This window comes from Vanessa atalanta, chromosome 22 (assembly GCF_905147765.1).
Source record: "Vanessa atalanta chromosome 22, ilVanAtal1.2, whole genome shotgun sequence".
In the NCBI taxonomy this organism is placed as follows: domain Eukaryota; kingdom Metazoa; phylum Arthropoda; class Insecta; order Lepidoptera; family Nymphalidae; genus Vanessa; species Vanessa atalanta.
The window spans coordinates 8,631,843-8,657,833 of record NC_061892.1 but is presented as its reverse complement, the minus strand read 5'-3'; the positions used below and the strand labels follow the sequence as shown (position 1 = coordinate 8,657,833).

The window sequence follows — 25,991 nt, the reverse complement described above, 5'->3', positions numbered from 1 at the left end:
AAATATAAACTTATATGTTTTCTTTAATAGACGCTCAAAGGGATTATCGAAAGCGAAATAGGATTTATTCATATTGTATATTGACTGATATAAAAATAATTAAACGATAATTTTGATGAATTAATGGGAATAAATCATATAAAACAATCATCGTATTTGTTCCGAGTTTGTAACCGCTAACGATCTCATGTCGTACAACGTCACAGCAACGCGTTAGCTATATCAATCACCGCTACTCGATAACAGATGGCGCTGCACTTTGGCCGGTTTCCAGCTCTCTGATTGGCCATTCGGCTTATATGCTATATATATTACTAAAGTACTGATTTGTTGCTCCCAAAACGATTATGAGTTGTGGTTGTTATAGCTCGGCTGTTTGATTAAAGATTTTCAAGTATGTTAGTTAACTTTTGACTAATGATATTTAAAATAAAACATTTGATATGAAATAAAAGTGTCATAGTTATACATATATTTCTTGTAAACTCGACAGGTTTATTCTACTGTAAGGAAAGCCTCACTTAAATTTTCTTCCTAAAAATCAAAAATTTTATCATATATTATATTTTATTTACATTCCGTTCCGTTGCATAAAATCCTAACTAACATCATAAATGGGAAAGTAAGTCTTTGTTTGTTACGCTTATTCATCTTAACTAATCAGAGGTACAAGAAGGACATAAAGTACCTAACGCCTCCCATCCTCCCCATAAAGACGCGGGCGAGGCTTCGGGCGGAAACTAGTTATTAAATATTTTAAAACTGTGTTTTTGTACACGAGTCGAGATGGACCAGTGGTTAGAACGCGTGCGAGGAACTTAGACACTCACCACTGAATTTTCATATGCTAGGTTTGTGTTTATAATTCATCTTCATGTGTCTAATTCCAACGAAATTCTGCCACATGTGTATCCCCCAACGCGCATTGGAGCAGCGTGGTGCAATATGCTACAAGCCTTTTCCTCACAGGGAGAGGAGGCCTTAGTTATTGTTGTTGTTTTTGTTTAATATAATACGTTAAACGGTAAATGAGTTTATCTCGTAAATCTGTTCGGGATACACAAATACAAGTCAATTAGTGTATTAACCAGTAATAATTGTGTGTCCTACACGGCGTTGCACATTAACTATATCAATCGTAGCTATTCGATAACAGATGGCGCTACAGTTTGGCTGCCGTCCAGCTCTGTGATTGGTCATCCGGCGTGTATTGTTTAAAGTCAAACAGATTTTGTGAATTATTGGGACGTAACCGTTCGTTTGAAAATTTCTGATTAACGATTTGTTGTTTATGATATTTCGTGTTCGTCTTTACTGTGCGATATCTTACTTTTATTTAATATTATCTCATGACATTTTTTTTTATTACTACTAAAATTCTAGGAGTAATCTATATTACGAATAGATGGTAGTGTACTTTGTCTATTCGAATAAAGGATATTTTGAGTTTTTATGTGATATCAAAATCAAGGTCAACGACCCCGATATTGGCATACTATACACCACACACCAAGATCCCGGGTTCGATTCCCGGGCAAGTCGATGAAGAAAAAGTTCATTAAATTTCTATGTTGTCTTGGGTGTTTGTGGTGGTGGTGTCGTTACTTCTGATTTTGTAAATATTTTAAATTTTTATTTGTATGTAAACAAAGCCTTCATGTAAATAATTCTTATGTAAATTAATGAATTATTATGAATATTTGAAATATTAATTTTTTTAGTTAGTGAAAATCGGCGATGGCAGCCACTAAACCGGCGAGGCCTAATGGCCTAATTAAACTATTACTACGTTTCAAATATACAAAACACATAAGTTAATAAGCGAAACACAAAACAATAGTTTGTAAGCTGCTGAAATATCGCTAACACACACTGATTTCAAATTTCGCCATTGTAATGGCCCGATCACACGGAGCCAGTAAAAGCAATTAGAATTGCCATTTCAATATTATTTAATGCAAATGTACGATAACGGTTATGTTAGAGGGAATCGTTAAAACCGATATTCCGATATTGTGGTTCGGATTTCAAATCGTTTTATTGTAACTTGTATCAATATCTGATTTTAACATATGTATGTATACAAAAAAAAATGTATTTGTATAACAAACTTTTATAAAATCGAAATGAAAATATTCTCTATTCAAGTATCGTCATGTAACAGTGTTGAATTATTATAATGCTACTAAATTCCATATATATGACGTTGATAGTTGAAGATTTTCTTCGACTAGATCCAATTCTGGGTGCAGGTTACAAAATCAAAACATAATTTCTTCGAGTATATACGTATATAATATACGCTTACTACATAAATGCTTTGACATCGGATTGAACATGTAAAGTTTCAACCACGCAATCTAAGAGGAAGCAATTTTAATTCAGCTTCCGATTTAACCTAAACGAACTCAAACAATACATGAAAAAGTTTGTCAAAACTGCTCGAGATGGAGAAAAAAATCTTGTAGTCCACACTTAGGCCTATTATGTTTGAGCGTTGCAATACTAAAATTAAATGTCTACAAGAATGCATAAAGATAACTAAGATACAACGACAAAAACAGCAGGAGTGAATAATCAAAGTCATATTGATTACACGAATCAATAACGTATAGTATATTCTTATAATTTTTTGATTCGTGTTCCAGATTCGTTTAGTAGAATTAAAAAGATTTATTGAATTGAATTTATAATAATAATAATGAAATTTAATAAAACAATCGATAAGTAGGGAATTAAATAAAAATAATCAGAGTTCCGTTATTATTATGAGGCGGTGTCAATACCGTCACAGCATACAGTTCGGTCTTGCCCCTAAACGCCGCTAAAATCAGAAATGTTATTCCATGTATTGAAATCGTATTCGATTCTATTTTCAAAATCCAATGCTAGTATATTCTTGGAGTCTAAACAACTTCGCCATTAATCTGAGTACAATAAACAACTACTTCAAAAGCTATTACCGATAACACGCAATCACTTACATTAATTTTGATATTCACCTGCACTGGAGTCTACACACGAAACACGATTCGCTGACACAGTCTAGCGGTTACGTGGTCAGCGACTTTATTTAAAGAGATCATGTCGGCGAATTGTGCCCCCTCGTACTACCAGATGACTTGTGGCGCCTTGCGTAGAGGTTACATATTTCATGCCGCCGACTAGTAACGAGATGTCAAAACATTGACTAATTCGCCGATATAGGCTTGTGTCGGTCAATTGATGGCTTGGTGTGTAGACTCCTTAATATTTATCATATTAATAAACAACTAGCGTCTGCTCACTGCTATTCCCGCACACATTTAAGTTATTATGGAGTCTTTGCATAGAGATGGTTTATTAGTAAGATCACTAATAAACCATCTTCATGCAAAGACTTGTTCGAAAATTGCGAATTCATGTCTGGGCAAGTTCTATCGGATAAAATTTTAACAAATATGTTTCTCTTAACTCGTATTGGACTTGGTCACTTGGTGGCGTAAGCTTTTTTCAGTTCCGACCCTTATCTAAAAGAAAGTATCAATCAACCCTTTTTTATAAGAAGATTATAAACTCCAGCAGTGAAATAATTACATTAAACTTTACTATATTGTAAGTTTACTTCAAATAACCTTTAGTTAGTTTAAGGTAAATGCGAATATCTCCACTAGCAGATAAATTTATCTAAACAGTTTTAGTGGATTTCCATGTATCATTTTTGCATATTTTATTTGTCTTGATAAAGTGTTATCAAAAATGATAAATCATTGTTCAAGTACGAGGGGTTAAACGAGATTGTTATGAAAATAATAATGTAACGATATTCTTATCGGTTTTGCGCTTTATGGGGTTTTTATCACAACAAAAATTACGGTCGCAAGATAGGTCGTTCCTCTCTGGTCGAACATAATCCGGCTCGATGGACCAATTTTAATATCGTGTTTTGCTTAAGAAATTAGGGACTCTATTGAAACCATTTTACCTAGAACTCTTGAAGTTATGTATTAATTGGACTGAAATTGAACATAATATTCGTATAGTTAGCGTGACACAAACAAAAGTGATTTAAATGACAAGTGCTGCCATCTATTATTTCTTTCGAAAATCTTACGATTTATGAAGTGACAATAGTTTTGATGATCTCGAACAATAATATATGTGTGCGCCTAACCGTCTAACCGCCTAACCGTTGGTTCAGACTTTTATATTTATAGATAGACTGTACAGCTATAATATTTTTTATAGTGTATTGTTTGTGTGCGTTTCGATTTGAGGTAAGTCAGATTATACCATTAAGATTATTAAATTTCGTCACTTGATCCGAATAAATAATTATATTTTATACATATTTACTTTTTTTTAATATTTCTTTACGTGTAAGATTCTATTCTAGAAGAGGGTGAAGATTTAGAAGATGAATATATTTTTTGTTATTTATTTTTATTTAAAGATGTTGTACTAGCTGCTCGTCCCGACTTCGCTCGCATGTATTACAGATTCTGTCATACATATGTTTGCTATAGCACTGAAAGAGTTTATAAAATCGGACCAGTAGTTCATGCGATTAGCACATTCAACCAAACAAACAAACAAACTCTTCAATTTTTATTATTAATACTGATAATTAGCGGTATTATTAGTTACTATTTTAGCAAAGAGTTCATTGATAAAATAAAAAAACTTTTAAATTTCATGCCAGTTCTTCTCAGTAAAATCAACATTCCTTTATAAATATACGATTCAAATAAGGCATTTATTTTTATATTTGATTTATCTTGAAATTGATATTGTGACACTATGAAAACTATGATATTAAGAATAACAGCAAAGATACATAAAAACAACACCCCAGTTCAAGTTGGTTCAAGAAAGAAATGTCTCTTTAAGTATTTGTAAGAGTATTACAAATAAATATATTCGAGTGTTTCCAATTGAGAGAAACAAATAAACATCAATCAAAATAAGGATATACGAGTGGAAGTTAGAAATACCACTCGTCGTTGTTTGCTCGTTCTGAAACTTGACAAACTTCGCCTTCGTACCAGCGATTGGAAAGAAGCACTTGAACTATTGATTCTGTACACTTACACCGAATTCAGGCAATCGTTTCTTGATAAGAGAACATCTAGATCTACGTTTAGATATCTTATGTCAAAGGCCTCTGTTAAATACCTATACACGCACACATAATATAAGAGTAGAGTATTATAGTGTAGGACGCTCATAATCAAAGTCAAAGTCAAAAATCTTTATTCAATATAGAAGTGTTTACACTTGCTTATTGATTGTCAAAAATCTACCACCGGTTCGGAATTTAGCACCTCAGACCTGAGAAGAACCGGCGAAAGAAACTCAGCGGGATATATTTTTTTATTTTTTTTTAAACATTTTCCATGTACAATTATAATTATGTTTTAGTTATTTGAAACAGCCTGGAGGCGATCATTTCATTCCCAAGGTGTGCAGTCAACTAAAAAGTCATTAGTGTTGTAATATCCTTTAGCACACAAACGCTCTTTAACGACTCTTTTGAATTTTATAATTGAATAATTTTGAACGTTTTCTGGGATCCTGTTGTAAAAACGAAACGAATTTTGGGGGAACATAAATCAACCGCTTGCAAATCTGCTTGTTTAACCCGTAAAGCTGTTCTGTAAGAAAAAACTGGTAGTTCCGCGTAGAAATTGAAATGTCAGAAGATGATATTTAAAGGATACAAGTATCAAAATAGCGGATCAACGTAAGTCAGCTTTCCAAATTTCAAGATTGATGCATGATATCTTACAAAATAGTGGAGCTGTTCTTTATACATTATTTTCCGCCCACGGCTTTGCCAGCGTATATATGGGGGGAAGGCGTCATTTTGTGTTATGTATATTTTTCCGAGATAAAAAGTAACTTATGTGCTATATATGACTGTAATCTATCACTGTGCGAAATACATAGTACATATTCAGATCCGTTCAGACATGCTGCTGTGATAGAGCCGAGATGGCCCACTGGTTAGAACACGTGCATCTTAACCGATGATTTCGGGTTCAAACCCAGACAGGCACCACTAAATTTTCATGTGCTTAATTTATGTACATAATTCATCTTGTGCTCGGCGGTGAAGGAAAACATCGTGAGGAAACCTGCATGTGTCTAATTTCAACGAAATTCTGCCACATGTGCATTCCACCAACCCGGATTGGCGCAGCGTGGTGGAATATGCTCCAAAATGCTGTGATTGAGGAACAAAAATCCATCCTCCCAAACTTTCACATTTATAATTTGAATAAAGATTTGTGGAAAGATTTGCACGTGTACCACCAGGACCGTGCCAAGCGGTAAGTACCAATGTCCCGTGGGGCTCGTCCGTAACAAATATTAACTACTGGTGCGTAAACGTCCCCATGGGTAGTTAAGGGTCAAATTGCCGAGTATGTTTCTAATTGTTTGTAAAGTAAAATTCGTTACAATTTTCAATGTTTGTGTAACATATATTGATTTAAATAAACCTCGCGTGACGACTTCTGTTAAACCTACTTGCTGACATATTGAAATTTTCGAATATATAATCCATCAGATCGAATTCTGCCATTTTTTATACACATAGTTTGTATTGAAATAATAAATCAATGTGATTGGGTAAAATGAATATGTACGTGACGTGACATCTTATCGAGTGAGATTTATTTCACTCTGACGATACGTATACTAAATTTGTACTGAAATGATTCGTTGATAAAATTTTAGTTATAATTTTACTATTTATATTCAAAATAGTTGCGTTTTCCATATGGGAATATGCCATTATTGCCCACTCGAAGAATAATCGAACTGAAGTGCCAGTGGGCGGGACACATAGCTCGTTGAACCGATGGCCGTTGGGGCAGATAAGTTCGAAGTCACGAAACTCAAAAAGCAGCGTGAATATGCCCTTATAACTGGACTGAGGATCTAGTGAGGGTTGCAGGAAGCTACTGAATGCGGGTAGCGTAAGAACGGCTGTTGTGGACATTCTTAGAATCTCACACAGAAGAGTGCACAGGAGGCTGGATTTGTCCAGCAGTGGTCTTCTGTGTGAAATATTCAAAATAGAAATTTTTCATTTGTTCACTTCACATTCATAATTCAAAATAAAGAAATTCATTCATTACATCCACATCAAAGAAATATCTAAACTTCGGTTATAAAATAATGTTCAATTCCAATAAAGTTTTCTGTTAAATCGCCTTTATTTTTTTAAAACAAATACCTAAAATGATCAGTGATCGTTAGAATCGCGCGTGACGTTCAAATATTCAAAATGGCGGATTGTGGAGCTGTCATACTGAAATATTCAAAAATCGAACTGCGAATTCGCAGTTTACCATATGGTATATTTTTCAATGTGTGTTTGATTTTTTTCCGTTCAGTAAAGTATATAATATATCAATAAATACTTCAATATATTTTGACATTGGATGATGAGTAACAATATGATTAGTTGAGATATATTAGTATATAATTAATGTAATAAAAATTAATAATTTTAAAATATTTGTGGTATATTATTAGTAATTAACATTTTTGATGCGTACATTATTTAAAATAATAAATTATGATGATTATATAATTGTTTTGACAGTTTTTCGCTACTTTTACTAGAATACTAGCTTAAACTAGTTACCTAATACTATAGTGCACGAGTGTGTGCACAAATATAAATGCCCTGTTATGATCCAATAGGTTGATCACGAGAGAGTAAACACCCGGAGTCTGAAGCGGACTGTAGCTGTTAATTTCTCGAAAGAAATATTTACTTGGTGGTAGGGCTTTATGCAAGTCCTACGTCAAAGTACCACAGATATTCAACCGCCAACCAACCTACTAACCAACCGTTGGTGGTGCATCGATCTTAATGGACAATATTTTTTACAACTTTAGTGTCCATGTGGTGGTGACCACAGATCCGCCTACTGATATTATAAAAAAATAAACTGAAATATATTTTTAGCCGTGATTTGAAACAAGGTTTTTCAGGTTTTTAATAAAATAGGCAAAAGATCAGCAAAGTATAAAAAGGTATCATGTTATTATTCCTAATAATACGAAAGTATTTGTTACACTTGACATTCTGATTTCAATGATTTATTTAAATCGTTCAATCAGAAGGAATGTAATTTAGAGAATTCCCCGAATTTAATGAATAAATTTCGGAAAAATATCCATCAATCAGGCATTCAATCACGCTCTTTGGATATAGACGAGGCTCACTTAGTGTTAAAAATTCAGAAGTTTCCAAGTATAGCATTTGGAATTATACACGAGGATCGTTGTAGCGTCGAATAATCCAGCTAATACAGTTACGAAGAAATCTTACACGCAAGAAACGCACGCTATATTATTTATTCTAAAAAAAAAATTGTAACTGTTCTGTACATGGAAGATTTTTGAGAAAAATATTGTGAGTATTTATTAAGGCAATAGATCACTTAAATTTAATTAAAATTTTAGCATTTTTGTCTGTTTATCTCTAGTCAAAAAAATCTGTTAAAAAGAAAATCAGTAGCTGTCCATCCATTCGGGAACTAGAATGCCAAGTCATACGTAAAGATACACAGATATGTCAATCATATAATACCCATACTTTTGAGGCTTAAAGTCACGCGAACGGAGTCGCGGGCACCAGCTAGTTAATCTAGTGGTTAATAGTCTAGTGGCTAGATTTAAGCCCACAAACAGGGCCGATTTAGGGTTATTAGGTTTTCTATCGAAAGCCTCAGTAATAGCTCGGAGTATGGATGTTGGAATGTATACTCCCGTGCCTCGGAAAGCACGTAAAACCGTTGGTCCTGCGCATGAGGTCTTTCCGATAGTGTCGGATTTGCCATTCCATTGGATTAAGAGGCAATTAGAGAGTGCACCTGCGTTTGCGCTCTATAATATGTTCTGCGTAGTAGCCTGGTCTCTCTTGAGATTGGCTGCTGAGGCGGAAATCAGTAAGAACGACATGATTAAAATCATTATATCTTGAATATTTAAAGAGGAAATATTTGAGATTCAGGTAACCCATAAATGTCTTACAGGTGGGCAAACTCCTCTCGATAAACATCATAAACGCCAATTATTGGTGTTTGTCCGTACTAGATCGTCTAGATCGTACGTCCACAACCTGATATTCATATTAAATTAGATAATTTAGATTTTCCAATCTGACTCAAACGCTGAACTGTCATGGTCGCCTATTGCGTCATCGTCTGTTTTTGACTAATGACCATCAATCATAAGATAAATTAATCTGACTTGATAAGTGTTTCGAAATATATAACAAACTGAATATAATCTTCACCTTCGTGATGTGAACCATCCATTTACCAAATATGAAAATAATGAAAAGTGGGATGTGATTTTATTTAAAATATTTTTCACAGCTTATTATCACTGTTGGAAGCAAACGATATTTCCAAATACTGTCCAAGTATGTCTATGTATGACCATGTAAGTCCATGACCAGATCATAGGCCGCGGCACGTTGGCGATGTCAAAAATGGTTTAATATCAATAGGTAGTCTTACCATTAGGTGGCAAAATCAAAATACACTTTATTCAAGTAGGCTTTTACAAGCACTTTTGAATCGTCATTTAACAAACTATATTAAGTGAAACTACCACCGGTTCCAAATGCAGATTCTACCGAGAAGAACCGGCAAGAAGCTTATTTGCTCGTCCGCTTACACGTGATCAAATTTTATAACAGAACAAACAAATCTTATCAGTTATGTAATACATTTAAAAGATAAAAACTACTTTATATAACAGTATGAAAAATATTACGCTATTTGCAATGCGTAATAAAAAAAAAAGTTTCAAATATTGTGTTACGTAACGAAACGGGGTATTTGTTACAGTGAAATATTACCCGCCGAACTTTCGTGATAGATCGCGCTATGTAAATATTAGCCTTCGCTATAAATACGCCGCATAAAGGGATTGGGCGTGAACACTAAAATATTGAATATCAGTTTTGGCCGTTACTTCAACTTTTTTTGCCATTAAAAAATAATCTATGTCACTCCCTTGCCAATAACCTATATCTCTGCAAAAAAATATACCAATGCTCTATTGCCGAGCGAAAGACAATTAACAAACGTTATCATCAATATTCATATGATTTACTATTCGAAACGTCAAAACAAGAATCACAAAATAACAAATGCCCCTTGAGTTATTCCGAAGTAAAAAGTACCCAATATAAGAATTATCTTCATGAAAAAAGTACTCCAAGTTACAACGTCAATGAAAGATGACTTATAGATATTCACTCACGAAGGCGCGCCCCTCCACCCCGAATTATCGGCATGCATTAGTGTGAGAGACGCTCGTGTTTACAAGAGGTCTTAGTGTGTGTGAGATGACTAATTTATTTTGTGGTAGGGTTTTGTGCTAGCCCATCTGGGTAGGTACCATCCACTCATCATATATTCTACCGCCAAGCAGCATTTAAGTAAGCCAGGGTAATTACGTACAAGGGTTATAATATCTAAGCTCTCAAGGTTGGTGGCGCATTGGTGAGGCAAGAAATGGTTAATATTTAATTGCCAATATCTATGTGCAATGGTGACAACTTACCATTAGATGGCCATTTTGCTTGTTGGGCTACCAATATCATAAAAAAATTTACAGGTAGCGTCAGCAAAAAAATGGAAATAATATTATAAATGTTAATGCAAGCCAATCATTTAACACGGATGGGCGGCCTTATTTAGTGAACAGACAAGTAACACTTTAAATTATTACGAGTTTTTCCGAAATAAAATGTATCCTAGTCCATCCAGTCACTCCATTCCGCGCCGGATAAACTTTTAGCTTAAGTAAAATAAATGAAATCTCACGTCCGATGTTTAGCTGTAGAGAAAAACAAATGTAAATAATATAACCGTTTTAACAATTCCGTTTTTTTTAACGCGACTGCATTGAGTTGATAACGGCTACATGTCGCTCTTGATAAATGACTGTTTGACTACGTTATCCAACGTTATTCAAATATGTTAAAATTTATACGCTTTGATATCAAATATATATTTCACTTTACTACTATTTCTAATGATTTAGTTAAACAGCGAGTTAGTCTAACATCAATACTCAGTATTGTTGGATTCCGTTTTTAGGGTGAGTGAGTCGGAGTAACTACAGACACACGGGACATAACATCTTAGTTTCCAAAGTTGAGCATTGGTGTTATAAGGTATCATTAAAATTTGTTTGAGCGCTTATGTGTAAAAGCGAAGGTGGCCATTCAACCTCAGGTAGAGGTTACTAGCCCATATAATCAAAAACTCGCAACAACCTATATATATATATCTGTAGGAGAATACTTATTTATTTCATCTCATTTTCTGTGTGGGTTGGTATAAGTTTATTTATTTATTTATTTATTTATTCTAAGGTACACAAAAAGAATACAATCAGAATATACATCAAAATTACGGACTTAGACAATTTTGAGGTGGATTACATTCCTAAGCACGTGTAAACGGTGTCAATATATCGTCAGTCACTTACACTTTTCTTAACAATATTATTTTTCACCACCAACCACTTCAGTCTCACCAGTTCAACCATAATCATTTCAGTGTAAGTATGAGTTCGATCAAAGAATTTTGGTTAGATTTGGTTGAAATAGCATTAATTGTAGCCTTCTTGCACGCGGTCATGATTTGTATGATACCAATTTTTTATGATCTTAATTTCAATGTAAATAATTCATCTTACATTATGACTCCATACTAATATTATAAAGGCGATAATATGTATAATATATGTATGGCTGCTTGTTTCTCTTTCACGCAAAACCTACTGAATGGATTTTAATGAAACTTTACAATATATTAATATCTTACTCTGATATTAATATAAAGCTAATTATAATTATAACACATGTGCTATAATTTTTAAAGATATGGTGTCCTTAATAATGAGTGAGCAATTTCTGGTGAAAACTAGATCGATATAAATTATGCAAAGATCAGTAGCAAAGAGCACAAGATTGTTCTACAAATTGTAGAACAATATTTTGCTCTCTGACTATCATAATTTACCTTGAATACAATAATATGTTCAAACGTACAATGAGGTAGAAATACGATTCGGTAATATACTCGAAACTTGCCAATTGTTTGTGTACTTGTCTAATGTGCACTGCTGCGCGCGTTCATTATATTAGAAACGAGAAAAGCATGGAACATTATTTGTGAGTTTCGACATGGATGTACAACAGTGCTACTCTCACTCAGTTACAATGTCAATGAAAGATGAACTATAGATGTATTCACTCACGAAGGCGCCCCCTCCACCCCAAATTGTCGGCGTGTAGTAGTATGAGTGATGATCGTGTCTACAATATGTCATAGTGTGTGTGAGATGACTAATTTAGAAATAGCAACAGCAAAAACAATGGAAATAAGATTAAATTAGTTAATGTAAATCGTTAATTTTAAGCTGTAAATTTATATCTTAAATATATTATGTTCAAACGTACAAGAGGTAATACGAGTCCGTAATATACTGTAAACTTGTCAATTGTTTTTGTACTTGGCTGACCAGCACTGTTGTGCGCGTTCATTATATTAGAAACGAGAAATGCATGGAACATTTGTGAGCTTCGACAAGGACGAACAACAGTGCTACTCTGTCAGAACTCTGTAACATGCTCGTAATATTATTTTTTTTATCACGAGCATGTTACAGACATCTCACAAAATATACACCATTTATTAGTTTAAAAATAAAAGTAATTACATTTTGAGCTAAGTGTTGTTTCAATTAAAAGTTATCACGGCATGGAAAGGACAGTTTTATCTATTAACCTAACACACCTTTTTTCTGCTATATTATATAAAAAGGGGAAAAAATATATACTAACAATAATAATACAATACAAAAAATGCAAATTACAAAAGACAAGACAATTACAAATTACCAACTAATTACTAAACACTTAAAAAATTAAAATAAAAAATTAAAATGTAACTTTTTTATAGGTAACAAATATTTTATAACAACAGTGCAACAAACAGCCACACACTAATAAAAAAATATATAATATATAATATAAACGTGATCGATATTGAAGAACATAGTGATCTTTATTTTAAAATGTTAAAAACTTATAAAGAAATATTATTTTGATGCGAATTTACTAATTAATTATTACAATGTCTATGATCAGTGTTGACCACTCGCCATTTCAGCTCAGGTGTCACGGTCCACGAACCTGTAACATAAAAATAATTTTCGAGACATGCTAACTTGCAATAATGATTTTCAATAGTAAATACTCATGACAGTGGTCATTAATATACTTCTTCCCAAACGATTCGCTTATTTCAAAATAAAACAAATGATTATTGTGTTTTGTTTCAGGTTGAAATGTCGTGAAAGGAGAATATGAAACCGTCAATAAATCTTTGACAACATGGCGGCAAGGATCTTTTTTCTCCTTTTAGTGCTTCTGGTGACTGCTGTAAGTATTAATCAAATTCGTTAAATTTAGTTTATACACAATAAAAAGATCGGATTATTTTAAATAAAGAACGATATGAATTTCATCGGTAAATTTAAATTAACATATTAACCATTATAATCAATGCGCCACCTACCTTGTGAACTAAGATGTTATGACCCTCGTTCCTTTAGTTACACTAACTCACAGTAGAGTATTAGAAAACTGCTGTTAGATGGTGGAATATGTTGCAAACCTACTTAGCCCAAGAAAATTTTTTTTATCAAGACTCAGTTAATCAATAAATCTTATTACTTTTTTTTTATGGCATTGGTTGGCGGACGAGCATATGGGTCACCTGATGATAAGTGATCACCACCGCCCATAGACAAAGGCGCTGTAAGAAATATTAACCATTCCTTACATCACCTATGCGCCACCAACTTTGGGAACTAAGATGTTATGTCCCTTGTGCCTGTGATTACACTGACTCACTCACTCTTCTAAGCAGAACACAACAATACAGTGAACTGTTATTTGGCGGTAGAATATCTGATGAGTGGGTGGTACCTACCCAGACGGGCTTGCACAAAGCCCTACCACCAAGTAAAAAGTATTATTTTAATAAGTAAGTACTTATTAAAATAATACTATTAAGAAAAAAAGCCTGGATTTAGGCTCGGATTCCATCAAAGGACTGATTGAATACTAATTGAGAATACCAGCATTATAAAACTATTAATTTGAAAAGAACAACTATGCGAGTTTCTTGTCGTTTCTTCTCGCTGGAGGCTTACCGAAACGGTGGTACTGTTTAAATATCGGCGATTCAAAAACGCTTCATTGTGAAGTTTGCTTGAATAAAATACATTTGATTTGATTTTATTTGTAACATTTTATGCATTAACAATGTTGAAAAGTTTTTATGCAATACTGTTTTCATTACCAGACTGATATATAATGCTTAGCTGAGTGGATTATACTCTATATTGTTCAGTTCCATTGTGAATGCAGTGTACGCAAGTGTAATTAACGGAGGAAGGCACATAGCATTTTACTCCCTTGGTTGGTGATGCATTAAACATGTATGAAGTGACTTATACTCTTTAAAGTGACAAATTATATGGGAAAATGCGAGCACTTAAAATCAACTGAGCCTTATACATGTCAGCCTTCGTAGAATTAATTTAAAAATGGAACAATGAAAAAGACCGGTTGTAAACATAATATTCAAATTATCTGTTCGCAATCGAGGTGACAAATACTGAGGTTTAGTTAACAATTGTTAGATTCGGGTATTACTCTAAATGTCGAAAAGCGATTCTGACAACAAATCCCATAGGATTTTAGTGTCTATTGTTTTGATTTGTTCACAGATTAAAGTGAACACTTTAGTGAGTTGTTTAAGTAAGTAATACAAGACTCAAAATTACTTCTATTTCACGCTACATACTCCTAAATGTCTACATATATATACATAATATAATAAAATGTTGGTTTTTCTTAGTGCGTTATGTGGAGTATTCTGGACTTATCGATATGAACCTGACCAAACCACGCGAAATCGTCCGTAATTTTTTATAGGTATTTTTTTGAATTCTGTAAATAATTCGCGTTTATTTAATACCCAGGTGCGTTTTTTACTAAATAAATAATAATTCGTAATTTAATATCATGCATTTTTATTTAATACATTTTTAGTGACATAACAATAATTACGTTGCTAAGGAACTACATAATAAGAAGGGATATGGCAACCCCTGGGTATTACGGTTAACAGTTAGTAAAATTTCAAATGAGAAAATAAGTTTATTTATTTGGTATGCTTTCACGTGTTAAATACTCATCCGATCATGATAACATTTCGTATACTCGTTATCAGGGTACACACGGAGGCGGAAATGAATTTAGAATAAAGTTTAATTGAAAATGTCTAGCACATAGTACCTAACATATTATATTAAAGTTATAGATTTTGACTCATAAAGCGATTTAGGCTTGTATAATTATAGTCCGAGGGTTGATACATCGTATATAAGGCTGAATTTCGAGTAAATATCTGTGAGCATACCTTCCGTTTTCCGATATTCCACGAAATGAATATAAATTGCTCAAATATTTCTCGCTCGTGGGACACATATCGAACTTAACTCCCCTTTTCATTCACATACCGAATACCACGGCTTTACGGATTTAGTATGCTGCGGAATCAATTAAAATGTATCATGAAGTATTCATATATTTTTTTGTAATGTCGGTTCGCGAACTAACAAATGAGCCACCTGATGGTAAGTGGTCACCACCGCCCACACTACAATGGCGCTGTAAGAAATATTAATGAGCCACTGTATCACCGTAAGACGGTGGTCAACATTTTACGATTGATATACGAAGTTACTCTTTCTCGCTCTGCTGTAGTAACAAATAGAAAAAAAACCTATACCTACATTACTTTTTTCTTGAAGTCGGTTAAAAACAGACATCGCTAAATATTAATTTTATTTCGCTATCGACTCCATTTTCATCAAACAATAGTGGAAACAAAACATTTTCTTTACATTTTCTCAAGTAATTTACTGTAATGTTTTGATTCCTGTCGAGCTCCTGTCCTCCTATTATTTTTCTTCATCTGTTTTGAATTAACTTTCCAATGGAGATAGAAATATGCCAACGAAACTTTGCGTTAAATACACAAAGAGAAACCGTAAAATTTGAATGTCATGTATTTGTTACGTAATTAAACTGGAATAGATGTGATTACAAGTAACAGCTTGTAAGTGTTCCAATGCTGGACACTTCTTTTGAGTTAACTGTTTCCACCACGCTGCTCCACTACGGGTTGGATTCATATAATGTGCCAGAATTAGATACATACAAGTTTTCCCCACAATGATTTTCTTAACCCCGAAAGACGATATCAATTATTAAGAAGCAATTAAGCACATTCAGTGTAGCTGCCTGTGTTTGAACCCGCAATCATCATTTACAATTCACGTGTAAATAAAAATAAAACACACAACATAACGATCCGTTTTTTATTTAATTTATTTAGTGCCAGCGTTATCCCTTCAATGTTCCACCGTTAGGATGAAGCCTCCTATCCTTTTAAAATAAGATATATTATTTTGTAGCTTATTATTTTTCCAATATACTTTAATGTACGTAATTATGTTTACATCATTGCAGGTTTCCTTACGAAACTTTGAAGCCGAATACAATTTAAGCATAGGAAAATTCAATGACGCTTTCCCGGGCTTGAAATCGCTATATTCGGCTAAGAATCATATGTTCCAGCTCCTGAGCTATCTCGGTTCTCCTGACGTTAACGTAAAAAGCCGAGCCGAGATGGCCTAGTGGTTAGAACGCGTTCATCTTAACCGATGATTTCGGGTTCAAACCCAGGCAGGCACCACTGAATTTTCATGTGCTTAATTTGTGTTTATAATTCATCTCGTGCTCGGCGGTGAAGGAAAATATCGTGAGGAAACCTGCATGTGTCTAATTTCAATGAAATTCTGCCACATGTGTATTCCACCAACCCGCATTGGAGCAGCGTGGTGGAATATGTTCCAAACCTTCTCCTCAAGGAAGAGGATGCCTTTAGCCCAGCAGTGGGAAATTTACAGGCTGCTAATGCTAATGCTAACGTAAAAAGGTGTGACAAAATTACAAATGGGCTACGAAACGTATAGCAATATAAAATACGTAATATGAATTTCACGCGTGACTTAAACTAAAAGCACAGCGCTCTGATGTTAACCAAACACACCATTATCGAAGATTTTCACATATTCCCTCCCTTCAAACATACGAAACGATTGAAATACTTCTCTTTGATTCGACGAAAAAGATCAAAGACTTTTCATGGAAAAATGAAAAATTGCTCAAACAGATTCAACGGTCTTTGGCTGATTGCAGTGAAGTAAAATATTCTTATTGAGTAAATACTTGTGCTGTGTCTTCGAATCGTTCCTATCGATAAACGTCAAACGGTATGTCAAAAACGTTTACAAATTGTTGACACGAAAAAAATGTTAAATTATTAAAAAAAAATGTTTTAATTTATTCCTTAACAGTTTTACTTTTGACATTTTTAATTATCATTAAATTAATCTCTGCCTGTATTTTAGTCATTTTAATTATTTTTTCGAAGTCAATAGAATGTTGTAATTTTCTATAATCAAAAAGTTTAATAAACTAATTTCACTTTAAGGTATAATTATATCGTAATATTTTAGTTTTTTGTCGGTAGTTTAATTATAATAAAAAAAAATCAAAGTAAATAAATTGAGCATCTTGATTATATGATAGTTTATCAATCGTATTTATCTCCATTAATTTCGGAATAGCTGATCTTTATTTGAAATAAATTATATACAATTAAAAATTATATGATAATTTTAAAGGCGTTTCCAATAACATAATTATTTCGTAATTATTTATATATTACAATTTTCCCAAACTATTATTAAAAAATAAAAAAATGATATCTCATACTTCCAAAATAACAAAACAATATGACGTAAAAAAAAAGATCAAATTCTTTCCATCGATATCACGATAACGCAGGAAGACAACACTACCCCGTATTGATTTATTGTACAAACTTTATACAGTGAGTCTAAAATGGTTTCATGATTTGGCGTTTATTGACGTCTTTTGAAAATGCTTGCTATTGACAGGGCTTTTTGTTTATAATAAGATTTTCGAATAAACTCTGCATTAACGTAATAATCATAATTATTGTACTAAGAAATACACAGTATTTAAATTAGCAGTCAAGGAATATCGCAAAGAAAATTTATACAATTTCGTAAAAAAAATATTGTTAAAATCTGACAGAGACATGGGAGATATACTGTCAGTAGCCTCAAGCCTCTTGTACTGAGTATTCATAACACCAAAAGACAATACTTTTGTATTTGCCTTCCTGAGGCTTGAACTCGAGACCTCAGAATTATAAATACTAGCCAATTGACCAACAAGTCAGTCACTTTTATGTTAGAGAGTGACACTTTTAATAAGAAAATGTCAATTTTATTTTATGAAAATTATGTAAAAAATCCTTTGAAGTGATTATGAAATCAAATTATACTTTATTCAAGTAGGCTTTTATAAGCCCTTTGAATCGGTAAGTAAAACCGGTCCAGATTGTTGATTCTACCGAGAAGAATCGGCAAGAAACTCTTTTCCAACATTTGACATACATTTTGGTAGTCAAATACAATTACATATATTATACCCCGCCTGAAAGTTAAGAATTATTAGCGCCACGCTTTTTATCATCTATATAAATGATAAAAGAATTGTCCATATTTTTTTATTTTTCTTATATAAATCAAACCTCCTCACCTTAACTGTTATAACGAAGACATTCTGCATATTTCTAAAATAATCATGATATATAAAAAAATTACTTTATTTAAAGTCATTTTTTACTAGAACAGAGGTACCAATATCTCAACGATAATAAATCAACATAGTCATTGAAAAGAACTTTATAAGCTAAAAAATAAGATCATATCTATCTACAGGTTAACTGTCAAATAGTACTATGTCAATAACTAAATCGCCGATGCGCCACCAACCTCGTGAACTAGGATATCATATCTTATGAACTTAACTACGAGCCAGCTCACCACATCCTGGGTACCGGTGACTCCCACATACACACCCCCCCTTACCACTTGGGGAAACGCGTAATGCGTTTCTCCAGCGAAATAAAAAGTATCATGATCTTGGTCATGTTGTCGAAACACATTGGAAGCAAAATTATAAATTGATACAAATAGTGAAGTACAATAACGTTATATTATAAACCAGCGACCCAGCTTCCCACGGGTGTAATTAATAATAATTAATAAAGAAAATTGTATGATATAAATGTAATATATACCCAATGTCACTCAGGAATAATAATACTATTTGCCAGTGAAAAAAAAATAGCACTTGATTTTCACTTCTGGACATTACTTCCTGCATAAAACAAAACATCTGAATGAAGCAGAGCTATAAGCATATGGAATATGTTAATCTTATGTCTATTTATCTTTGGGCCTTATGCTATAGAAATAATCTTTGATTAAGTCTAGATATACTGTCAAAGATGAGCAGATTACGGTAGCTGTAATGAAGATAATAAAGATGTACCTTTTGCTTAAGATTTTTTTTGTAGCGCGACATTCTATCTAAGAAAATATTGTATAAGATTACTAACAGTATTTAAAACGGGAAATTTACCATGTTTTTTATTTTTATTTGTTGGAGCTCGATATTTCGACATTATCTACGAATGTCTTGTTCACGAGACTGACGTTTGCGGGTAGGTGTTGACGGCATTAGAAGTGTCCATATCGGACTACCTCCTTTCTCGTACGTTTGCTGCGTAAACACTGATTACCACTACCCCGGTAAATATCCCGTTTTAAATACTGTTAGTAATAAAAATAACCATGTTAATTTAAAATCTTGTATAAGATTAGCTACACTTTGAAGTCCCTCATTACAGTTTAATATTAACTAATAATTCATTAGAACATAGGCTTCTCGTTAGGTGAATCAAGGCTTCCATCTTAGTTATTTGCCTTCTCCACCTTTCATTCAAGCCTACTTCAGATCTCATTATCTATTTCAATAAATTGTATAAAATTGTAGAGAAAATTTTTAATATAAAATGGCAAATTAATAGCGACAAAGGAGATCTTATGAAAAAAGTCTATATTAATATCTTCCAAACGAAGAACTTAACTTCTGATAGTTCTGGAATCGTAGGATTTCTCAGCGAATCAGAACAAAAGTTTATCGTAAAAATACTTTATTTCATATCTTGGACTCCAAAGTGAACTGGACGCAGTTGGCACAATGCCTGCGATTTAAACTTTTCAAAAACTTCATTTTTATTGTTAGTTCGCTCGTTCCGCTTATGACAATCGCCGAATATTTTACTTCTCATTTCGACGTTTTATCCTCGGTCAGATCTCATATTTGAGACATAAATTTGGATAAAGTTTCCGTTTCTAAACCTCTTCATAGAAACCTGCAGACTTATTCTGTAATACTTACCGTACTTTGAATCTCATTCGTTAAATTTTAAAAACGAATTTCACGTTAATAAACTTGACAATAGTGTTGTGAGTTTCGAGTTTTGATTTGTTATTCCAGAATAGCTATACCGTTATTACTCTTAACGTCATCTTACCATATATAGAGTTTGTCTTAAACAACTAAAAAATACTAGCTAATATTATCGACGTTACATTTAATTTTTAATCTTAATACTAAATTGTCATGCTGGCTGGTGATGATATTATGCAGGTACACTAAAATAAAAAAATACAGATTATATAAATCACAATTAAATCAAAGCGAACTAAAAACACTCTGTATATCAAATTTTGTATTGTCAAGTTTGTTTAACAACTTCCAATGTCCATTGCGAAGTTGACTTCGGGTTTCTATAATTTCCATTTCAAAACGAAAAAAAAAAAAAAAAAAATTGGATCTGAAAATTAATATTTAACGAACGTTTCAAACCAGTCGGTTTGAGCATGGGTTGAAAAGTCAGAAACTAAAAACGCGGTGTGTTAATTAAAAGTTTTCTACACGTTTATACCGTTTATTTGCGAGTGTGAGGTGGCAAAGCGAATATTTCGACACGAAAACAAGGTGTGAGTTGAAAACCGACTGTATATAAAGTATTATTGGTTCCGTAGCTTTTGCATGCATAATTTATCCATTAGGAGAAGTATACAATTAACTTTATTTGTATTCAACATAGAGCTAATATGTTCCAGTTGTTCAAATAAAGCATGATACTCCATTTACTAAATTTGTGATTTGAATTTTTCTCGTAAGGAAAATATCGTGAGGAAACCTAAATGTATTGGGTGATAATGGAATATATATCCACCAATCAGAATTGGAGCAGCGTGGAGGAAAAAGCTATCGAAAAGAGGAGGCTTAGCTCAGCAGCGAAATATTTGCGGGCTAGTGTACTTCTATTATATGAGAGTATTCTTGATACTTTTGGTAAAATACTTACTTCAAACTGCAGCCTTTGTGTTTGATAACGATTTATTGGTAAACATATGTATTGTATATATATTCCAGAATCCCCATGTATGTTTGTAATGTATAATGTTGAATTATAATTAGATGCTACCAAACCATTTCATTTTAGGTGAATATTGCACACACATTGTACACAATATATGTAAATTCTCTTTAAATTCATAATCAAACTCAAAATCAAAATTTACTTTATTCAAGTAGGCTTCTACAAGCTCTTTTGAATAGTCATTTCACAAACTATGTCAAGTTCATCTCCGAGCGACCAAATTATATATGTATTTAATATATCCTGCCTGGAAGTCAACAAGTATTAGCTCCACGCCTTTCTATCATCACTATAACCATGTATTGCTTTTTTTATTAATGTATATTTTACAAATGATTTGAATTTATGAATCGGCAAAGTTAAAAACATCCGATAGGAAGTCAGCCGCAACCGGCTAAAAATCACATATAGGCGCAGCATTAATGACTTTACGTGCTCTATGAAGCATGGAAGCACCACTGATACTGAGAAATTATTAAAAAAAAAACCTTTTACATTTCCTGAGTTTTGAATCCAGTTTTATAAACTGGCTGATAGACAAATAAATCTATTAAATATAACGTTGTTTGAACGACTATTAGTGTGTTCTAAATATACAGATTTTTGTGCAATCCTGCCTAGTTAGGTACTTTCCACTTTATATTCTACACCCATACAGCAGTACTTGGGATTTGCTGTGATATATGAACAAAAAATATAATGAACTATTGTAACTGCAGCCACAAGTGACATAACATCGTAGTTCCCAAGGTAAGACGAGGAATGGTTAATCTTTCTTACAGAACATACACAGTCTATAAGCAGTGCTACCATTAGGTGGCCCATTTGCCTGTACCTATAACATAAAAAAGGCTATGTACTGGTAAGGGGTAATCTGCTAATAATGATAGTTTTTTGTCTTTTTTTATTTTTAGTTCTCGTGCGTTGCCTATCGTGGTAAAAGGCGTATGTTATTATCTGGCTTGAAAAAGAAATTACTTTCCTTCCTATTAATTGTTTCCGTGAATAATATCAAGTCGATGCGTTTGCTCTGTTTTTGTATAATAGAAGGATAAACGTAGAAATATAATTTATCTGGTTAATTTTTCATATTTATAATACTAGAATACGAAAAATCGATGAAACCTTTTGTACCTAAAATTACCTTATCATTTGAGTATCGTTTAAACAACGTTCATTTACTTAAAATTAATATTAACTAGGGGCTCTCCCGGGAAACATCGCGCTTATTCAAAAGTTTTTTTTAGGAATTTCGAAAACTAAGGCAGGTTCTCTAGTAAATAGTAACTTTTATCCGTTCTCTAAATTTATTTTTTTTTGTTAAATCGTAACAATTTAGTAAACTGCAATCAAGAATACTCTTTAATTTTCTACACATCAACGACTGGAGTTCTTCAAAATGAGACCACAACCGATTTTTTATGTGCAGCGATCTCCCCACAATCGCTGCGACAAAAATCGGCTTACGCTATTAATATATAAGATTCCACATTTATAAAGCGTGCGTGAAAATTGTATTTAAATTTTATAATATAAATATACAAATGATAGATTTTAGGTATTATATAAACAAAAAACAAACTCGAACTTTAATATTCGAACGAATTTATCATTTAGTATAAATAAGAGGTCCCATTAAAGATGATTGGTCCAATTCTCATCCCAGTATTACATAAGTCGTATCGCACCCGAATTCGACCTCACGCCAATAATACTTAATGTTATGGTCGGAGTAGATTGCGCGCCGTCTATATAATATTTACGCGAAACCTTATTCGCTACCAGTAAAGGATATTGCTCTGCCAAGGGAATCGCCAAATCATGGCATTATAACCTATCTTTAAACGACTTTGGACGGTTTTATACGAAAAGAACAATTACATTTAAAAGTAATTTTATCTTGCAACTTTGTATAGAAAAGTAACAAATGTGATATTTATGTGTAAAAGCCTTCTTTACATTTACTATGTTAGACTCAAATTACTTTAAGTTCAAAGAGGATTAAAAAATTTTAACGAAAATTGAATTAAAAAATATCTCTGAATTAAATTTTCAGATCCACTTAGATCCTAAAAAAGACACAAGTTTTATTAATTTCAATTAAAATATTTAATTATTAGTGGCTTGAGATGAGATGACCTAGTGGTTATAATAGATCTTAATCGAAGATTTAGGCGATAACATTGAGAATTCATCACTGGATTTCATGTGCCTAATTTTCACTCCAATTCTAACCAAATATCCAAAGAAAACATCGTAAAAATATCTGCATGTAACAGATGAAAGTCTATCACACTTGCGTTAATCATTGCAGTGATATGGCATTAGCCCCATAACTTATCCTTTAGGGAAAAGGACACCAGCAGTGTCGACGATCACAATTTATTCGTTTTAAAATAAAAAGCTACAAAATCTTTTAAAACCTCAACAAAAATAGTTTTCAAAACTTTCTTGAAGGTGTATTCAGCTCTTTAAAACTACCTAGAAATGTTTCTGGGAAGTTTATGAATCATTACGAAGTTGTTAAGAATTTAAATCAAGAGATTTTAATCTTGATAATACTATTAAATGCTTAATGGTATATTTTAATACTTTTTCTTTTTTATGCTATTTATTTATTTTACTTAATGGTTATACAACCTAATTTTACTGTCACATAAAAATAGTTTGTGTTGGCGCGTTGTAGTGAAACAGTGTAATTACAGGCGCAAGGAATGTACCGTCAGATCACATGGTTATCGGCACATTAGCGATATTCAACCACTTATGCAAACAGGTGGGCTATTCGCCCGTCTGTCGAAACAAAGCCACTCTACAATACGAATTAAAGGTCAAGTTTCTGTGATCCAAAATTTGGACGAGATAGTTTGCTTTTTATATACATATAGTAACATATAATAAATACATACATATAGTAAACACAGTAAAATGTGAATAAAATAAAATAAATTAGCCAAAAGTCTTAACAGCATAACGCTGTCATTTTTTCGTAAATGGTTGCCATGTCGCTTCGAAATTGGGGCTCACAAATTTACTCGGCGCGTACGTTAATATTATCTTTCGTATTGTGATAATTCCATAAGTTTCTCGTTTTAATTGTTTGTATCGTACAAGAGCGCACTTGTCGTTTGTCACATGCTTCTGACATTGATTTAGTATCTTCGGTACAATGGGGCCGAGCTATTGTACCCCTCGTACAAGATTATTCGCTTAGTTCAAATGAGGGTACTTTGAAATACATTATACACTGGACAATGATGCCTTTATTGTATTTTGTCTTTCTATCGTTCTTTGACATCTTTATATTTAGAAACATTAATTATGTTTCTAAATATATAATATGTTTTAATTAAGTATTGCAAGATGTTAAACTACTGATTTATAGTACTGTTATTTTAAAAGATAAAATTAAAAGTCAACAAGAAACTTAGTGATTTCACCGATAATATAAAATTCTAAATCAAAATATTATCAACAGAAGTAGGCTCATAATAATATTTTTGAATGATTATGTTAGTGTTAAATTAAATTAAAAGTTATCACCAGTTCGGAAAGTGCATTCTACCAAAAAGAACCGGCAAGAAATGAATAGTTATTATTTTTCATTATTACAGAAATACAGAGTATATAAATGAAGTACAATTAAGATTATATATATTCCGCCTGGAAATAAATAAGTCCACGGAATTAATAATAATTTAAATAATTTATTTAAAAACCGATATAGAAAACTTTGTTTCGTATATATAGATTTATATGTAGTCGGGTAGTGAGTCAGTTTTATTTTTATTTTTTATATAATATCCATTAATTTTTACAGTCTATACAATCTTATATAGAATGATAAGCTCCATTTATCGATCTTTTTTTAACATAAGTTTTAAATTTATGTACAATTTATGTATATGTAAGTACGATGATTTGCGGAATTTCATGATATAATCAAATGTGCTGATATTTACCCCGAGGATCTTATATTGACTTCAGAAACTTGGAAACTTGGTGTCACGAGTTTATATTTAATTTTCATGTTCTTATAATGATTTTCGCTAATTTGGTTCAATTATTAAAAATTTACATACTATTCTTGGAAACTAAACTGTAATACGGAATATTGTTGTTATATATATGTTCTATGATATAATATAGGAATGTTTTTCTAGAGTAAACAGTTTCAATACCCCAGAAGTAATATGTCGTAAGACATAATATGACTAATATCCGTTACTTGTCTAACTTTCCTAACTGTATGCTGCGGAGCCGAGTCTACCTGTAAAGGTTGACAAATGAGAATTTCATTGGAGCTTGAAATCAAAACAATATCTTTTAATTTGCTATTATTTGTCCCTTTTATCAAAGTAGCAACCATTATTCTATTAATAAAAACACAAAAAAATATGGTTACATATCTCCTAAACTTTAAAG

At 32.6% G+C, this 25,991-nt stretch overlaps 1 protein-coding gene across 1 annotated transcript in view; it reads left to right on the top strand.

The window, feature by feature from the left end:
• LOC125072667 (protein madd-4) overlaps positions 1-25,991 on the top strand; it is a 395,564-nt gene that overhangs the window by 222,638 nt on the left and 146,935 nt on the right. The window contains exon 4 of the mRNA XM_047683327.1: positions 13,372-13,471. Within this exon, the coding sequence (XP_047539283.1) occupies positions 13,424-13,471 (48 nt within the window). The 5' untranslated portion in view covers positions 13,372-13,423. The remainder of the gene's footprint in view (positions 1-13,371; positions 13,472-25,991) is intronic.